The sequence below is a fragment of the Muntiacus reevesi genome, chromosome 15 (genome assembly GCF_963930625.1).
Source record: "Muntiacus reevesi chromosome 15, mMunRee1.1, whole genome shotgun sequence".
NCBI classification, from domain to species: domain Eukaryota; kingdom Metazoa; phylum Chordata; class Mammalia; order Artiodactyla; family Cervidae; genus Muntiacus; species Muntiacus reevesi.
Genome location: NC_089263.1, coordinates 62847671 through 62853670, shown reverse-complemented (window position 1 = coordinate 62853670; position 6000 = coordinate 62847671). Strand labels below are relative to the sequence as shown.

Genomic DNA, 6000 nt, shown 5'->3' with positions numbered 1-6000 from the left:
CCGGGCCCTTGATCAGTGCCAACCCCCTGGCGCATATTCTGACTCTGCGTGTGCTGCTGGTGTGAGCACGTCGGGTGGGGTGTGTGTGTGGGGGGGAGAGGGTGCGGGCTCGGGACGCCCCGTCTGAGGACACAGCCGCTCCGGCAGCCGCCCCAGCCCTGAAGGGCCGTCACACCGGTCCCTCCGCGGTGGGCGCGGCCTGGGTGCGTCTCCAGAACGGCCGCCACCAGACAGGCGGGGACGTCCCCAAGGTGGTCCCCCGCTCCAGGAGCGACTCCGGCACTGCTGTCGGTGGGGGTGGGGTGGGTGGAGAGGAGTCACAGGGACGTTGGACAGACAAGGAAACGGAGGGGCCTGGGTCACAGCCCACCCGCGGGGGGCCCGAGGAGGGCGAGGCTGTCCCCATGACTCCAGGCAGCGGCTGATCCCGGGCGACGTTTCCGTAACCGCACCGCTGAGGACAGGGAGCCCCCGGGAAGATGAGGGGGGTCAGCTGGGACCCCAACTCCTCCTCGGCCATCCTCCTCTGCGCTCAAGGCTTTAACGGCCCTCCAAGAATCATTTTAAACATCATGGTCAGGGCTCAGATAATTCCATTTCTATAAACTCTTCTGACTCACATTTGCCTACTCGCCAAACGAGCGGTGGTCATTAAAAAAGTCATCTCTACTTTTTTTCCATTACAGAAGCAAAAAACAAAAGAAAAGAGCTTATGGAAGGTTCGGGGAAGACAGGGCTGTGGTGGACGGCAGGGCGGCCTCCCAACCTGTGCTAAGCGAGGGCCTTCCAGCCCGCCCCTCATCGTCACCGACAGCAATCGGCACCGGCCTGCCCAACACCATGGCTGAATTTAGCGTCATGATGAGCAGTAAAAGTCACAGGTTCTTTATTTAGTCCATATAATACACCATTTTTTAGAGTTTTTCTTCTTTGAAAATTAGATAAAAGAGCATATTAAATGGCAAGTGTATGAAGTTTCTCCTCATAAACAATGTCAAAACGAAAAGTTCTGAATTACAAAATGTTAAAAAATATGTAGGTACTTAACATTTCACTAAAGCATAAAGTTACAGATATTCTCTAAAGAAAAATAATTGTGCCACTTACCTATTTTTGCTGTTTCTATGAACTTTTTTTTTATTCTGTACATAGGACATTTTGTACAAAATATGAAGTCTACATTTTTATTACTCATTACCGTAAAACAAAGATACAATGTATGTACAATATTAAAAGGAAGCCATACTAAAGCCGCACTAAAAAGACACTCGGAATAGTGACATTTCTGATGTACAGATACGTTTTGGAAAGAGTGAAGATGCCAAACGCAGAACTTTATGAAGAAAAACAGTCACCAGTTTATTTTCAATGCAGTACTTTTGAAATCAATTTGGTACAGAATAAACAGTGTATCTATGTAATAATATGTAAGCTGAACAATTACACAGGGAATCTGAGTTCTAACTAGGAAAACGTTAAGAGGCCAAAATATTAAATAATACTCTCGTCAAAGAAAATCATTTTCTCTCAAAACCTTTTTTTTTCCCTTTTTGGTGAATGTTTGTCTTCAATAAAGAGCAGAAGGAAAACCTAGACAAAAAGATGTTCCTAAACGCTGAGCTTTCCACATCACCCAAACACCGAGGTTTGGGTTTCTTCCCTCGGGCAAGAGGCTTCCCAGAGGCCTCTCGGGGCCACGCCGAGAACATCCGAGTTGCGGGCATCTGAGCTCCGTCAGCTGAAGACGGAAGTTCAAACAATGGTTTATTGAGATACACAAGACGCTGCTTTATACAGTGAAAAGCACCCTTTTTCCCTCAAAAGGAGAAGGCATCTGAACTTTTTTAAAATGATAAATTTCATAATGGCAAAGTGGAGGCAAAGTGTCAAGTTTCTCAGGAAGGTTTCTCCTCCCGCTTTCAGCCAGGCGGCCTTCCAATTGACTACCTGCTCCGAACACAAGGGGCCGCTCCCTCCAAGTGACAGGACCCAGGGAGATACACGCCGTCGGGGTGGGGGGCGGGCGGTTTGAGCGAGACCCGCGGGCAGGAGGCTCTGAGCTGCACAGGGAACCGTGTCCGCTCCGCTCCTCACAGGGTCTGAGTGGGTCCCCCCAGACCTTGAGAGAGAGCGAGACCCTGACGGAAGCCTTTGAAGCATCAAGACATTTAACATCAAGTTATAGCATCTTATGCCAGAGACACAGGAAACTAGAATCACTGGTTGAGGGCAGCGGTATGCATCTCAAATAGCTTTCGAGCAGGATAAATCAGTCAAAATACTGGCCACCAGGAGAGACATCAAGAACAGAGCCTTAAGTGTAAAGATTTTTCTCCGCGTGCTGTTCCATTGAAAACAGAGAGCTTAATACATGCAAGGAAGTCTGAAATATTTAGCAGCATTGAAGACCACTGGACTCAGACGCTGTATTTTCCTTATGAGGCATCGACTAAGGTGTCCTCTTTGCAACAGAGGCTCCTTGGAGGCCGTCGCTGCTCTGCCGCTGCCGCCTCCGTGAAGCCCTGGGGACTGCACCATGGGAAGCGGGCAGGGGGTGCTTGCCCACGGCGCTGATTCTGTGACTTCTGCCCAAAGACGGCTGTGGCCTGCCTCAGGCCGGGAGCTGGCCTCACTCAAGATGATTCCCTTCTGACTTTCTACAAAGTGTGGAATTCTCAGAGAATTTTATCAATTGAAGAGCCTCATTCAAGGGTAACAAACGTGTTAAGTAGAGAAAAATCATCTGCAAAGTAAGACATTGAACGCACCACTTTAAAGTTCCAATTCCAGGCAAGAGAAAGCTATTTTTTTTTTTTTAACAAATTTTTCCTATGAGCTCACTCCCGGGACCCTGGTGCTGGACCACAGACCTGGAAATATGGCTTTTGTGACACGCAGAAGCAGCAGGACGTGGTGCGCGCGGCACTGGTCAGAGTAAAGTGATACCTTGGGAAGACACAGCGGCGAGGACGGTCACGTCACTTTCCCAGCGAGCTGTGTTAAGATCAACAGCATAGAACCACCTCGAGGGGATTAAAAACAAAAACAGACCAGGAAAAAAAAAAAAAACCACCCAGAAAGAAACTGCTGGCATAACAATCTGAAGGGCTGTACAGTCTTAAAAAATAGGTGAAGCTCTTTTACAGTGTTCCTTTGATTTGAAAACCATTGGTATTCTCATAGGACCCACCTATCCTAAATGATCGCAAATCCCATTTGGGGAGAACGTGAAGGTGACGACGGGTGCTTTCCTTAGCTCTGATTTTGGGGAACCTTCTCACATGGGACCGTGCGGGGACCCCGGGGGTGGGGGGTGGCGCGCACGGCCCTGGGCGGCCACCATTGTTTGAACTCCTAGTCTCGAGCCGAGGCGGAAGGACGTGATTGCCTACAGACGGGGTTGGAGAAAGCTTGGACTTGAGTGTGACTGACTGGTATGGCACACGGAGTGTGTCTTCGCTCCGGGCGGGCGCGGGGGCTAGCGCCCGTCCTGGGGCGCCGGCTCCTCGGCGCGGCCGTGGGCCTCCAGGGCGCTCTTGGCGTGCAGGTCCTGGGGAAGCTCGGACTTGCGGCGCGCCAGGGGCCGCTCCTTCTTCGGGTCCTTCTGTGCCTGCAATGGAAACGCACGGCGTTGGCGACAGACCCGGCGACCCGGAGGTGAGCTCGCTCTGCTCTGAGCTGGCGCAGCCCACGCTCCGGGGCCCCCCCGAGGACTCCGGACGCCCAGAGGGCGGGGTGGCCCTCACCCCCGCAGTGACCGAGGGGGGACGCCTCATCTATTGAGATAACCCAGGGACCGAGTGCGCAGTGTTGGCATCGCGGTCTTCTAAAAAGTGCATTTTGCCCAGGGTATTGGATACCTCTGTTTTGCAAATTCATCAGCTTTAGTACATCTCATAAATGGCAAAATCTTCCTAGTTCATAAAATGTCACCGAAACCATTTTATGGTTGTGTCCCTTACAGAGGCATTTCAGGAAGTCGAAATTTCCCTTGGAGGTAGATAAAAAGAAAGAATGAACAACACATTCAAACTGGACTCAAAGCCAGCAACGGGTCTAAAACTTCTATTAAATTTGAAAAAAGATACTTAAAATGAGAGGTATTAAGTAGGTTGTGTAGGGGGAAAACCTTCTAGAACTTAGAAAAACTATACATTTAATTATCTACATAAAATTTCCTAACATTAAGGGTACGATATAAGACTCCCCTCTCCATTCCATTTTCTTCCTAAACTTAGGACATTTTGGTCTTACTAGGGGAAAAAAAAGAAGGAAAAAAATTAAATGAGCCCCTGTTTGCATGGGGATTTAGAGAATTGTGTCTGCTGAGAAAGGGTGGTCTGAAATACGGGGAGTTTAGATACCGACAGCATCCATTTCCATGAATAATAGTTAAATTATTCAGTTTTGAAGTAGGGCCATTGCATCAATACCAGTATATCTGAAGCAAAACAAGAAGCCATCAAAGTCACCTAAACACACCGCATGTACCAAGAGGCAGCTGGTTTGTGAGGAACTTTGACAAGAACCACAGCTTCCTTTTTGTTTAAGTGTCTCCAGCAAAAGGGAGATAGTACTTAAATAGAAATACCTGGGTGGCGCTGAGCAAACAGCTACCAGAAAACACTTGTACTAAGTCAACCACTTGATAGCAAAAAGCACACATCTCTGACACTCCCCAGAGTGGCCGGCTTGCCAGCACCACTGGTATGATATGCAAAGGATACTTCTCTGTGCTTTAAAAAAAATATTCAGGGACTTGCAGAAACCATATATGAAAAGTGCAGTTTTGCAGAGCTACTATTTCTTAACGGTTCTTTGCAAATTTATCTATGAAAACCATAGCAATGTCAAGGCTTGGAAAGAATTTTGTGTCACATCATTTTAGGATTGTTTCTAGAAATGTTATTTGGTTATTAAGGTTCATTTATGGCTAAAGGCAGGAATTCTGATTTTCTCTCCCGGAAACTGGTGTAAGATGGCTTCAGGACCGCCAGCGGAGACTAGAAGCCCCAGTCCCCGAGGGGCTGCCCGTCATGGTCACGCCCCTTGTAAAAGTGCTCGCATAGGTGGAGCCTGTATGCCTTCGACCCAGGAGAACCTCAGAGGGAAATTCCACCCTGAATTTTATGTCCGTCCCATGTTGAGTTGTAAATCAAGGCAAAGTGAAGCAAAACAAAAGCATTTCAGATACTTGAAATATTTAATAACTGCCGCCGACAGGCATTCCAAAGAGAAGAAACATTTTCATAGAAAAAGGCGATAGTAAAAACCTGGGAGCTGCAAACCAACAAATGCAAATTGAGAAGGCAAATGTGACCGGGGAAACTTCTGGAAGGAGAGAGAGAGAGTGAGGGACCTGCTGAGTCTTCCTATGTAACCATTTAAAACCAGGGTGTAAAGCAGAGAGCAGTTACACAAGCCACAAAGGTTAAAAAAAAAAATCAGAAACACGGGCGGCAGGAGAGAGACGTCATGCCGACGGTCACCCTGGACGAGTGACCCTGGTGGAGGGGTGTGCTGGTGAGCATGCTCTTGATGGTGGGGCGGACAAGACAGACGGAAATGCTGCCCTGGACACCTCCGCGGAGATGGGAGCCAGAAAGATCCGGTCTCTGTCCGCAGCGGACAGCAGCTCTGAAAGGCCCAATCTATTCAGGAAGTGGGGAGGCAACATCGGGGTGGGCGCACGGTAAGAGTGCACGCTTTCACTACTTAATTTAGGACAGAACTCATCAAAGTCTCCTGAGGGACCAGGTTCCTTTGTCTTCACCATCACAAGCTGGAATGACAGGGGGAAAAAAGGGAAAATACTTCATGTACACAGCATTGTCAGTTCTTTTCCTAAATATAGAAAAAGCCTTATAAATACACTTCTACGTACTGAGTGAGGAATACCTTCACTTCCCACCTTCCGTCTTTCTACACCTTCCTTAACTGCATGCTCGACACTGCTTTCCTCCCGACCGACTGTTAAAAATGAGAATTGCACAACATTTT

General features: G+C 48.4%; 1 protein-coding gene across 8 annotated transcripts in view; it reads right to left on the bottom strand.

The window, feature by feature from the left end:
• Positions 1-869: 869 nt before the first annotated feature.
• PPP2R5C (protein phosphatase 2 regulatory subunit B'gamma) overlaps positions 870-6000 on the bottom strand; it is a 144427-nt gene continuing 139296 nt past the window's right edge. For 4 of the 8 annotated variants that reach the window (XM_065906864.1, XM_065906866.1, XM_065906867.1 and 1 more), the window contains one exon: positions 870-3610. In XM_065906864.1, coding sequence (XP_065762936.1) covers positions 3479-3610 — 132 coding nt within the window. In that variant the 3' untranslated portion in view covers positions 870-3478. The other 4 variants (XM_065906868.1, XM_065906861.1, XM_065906863.1 and 1 more) reach the window with 2 other exon arrangements.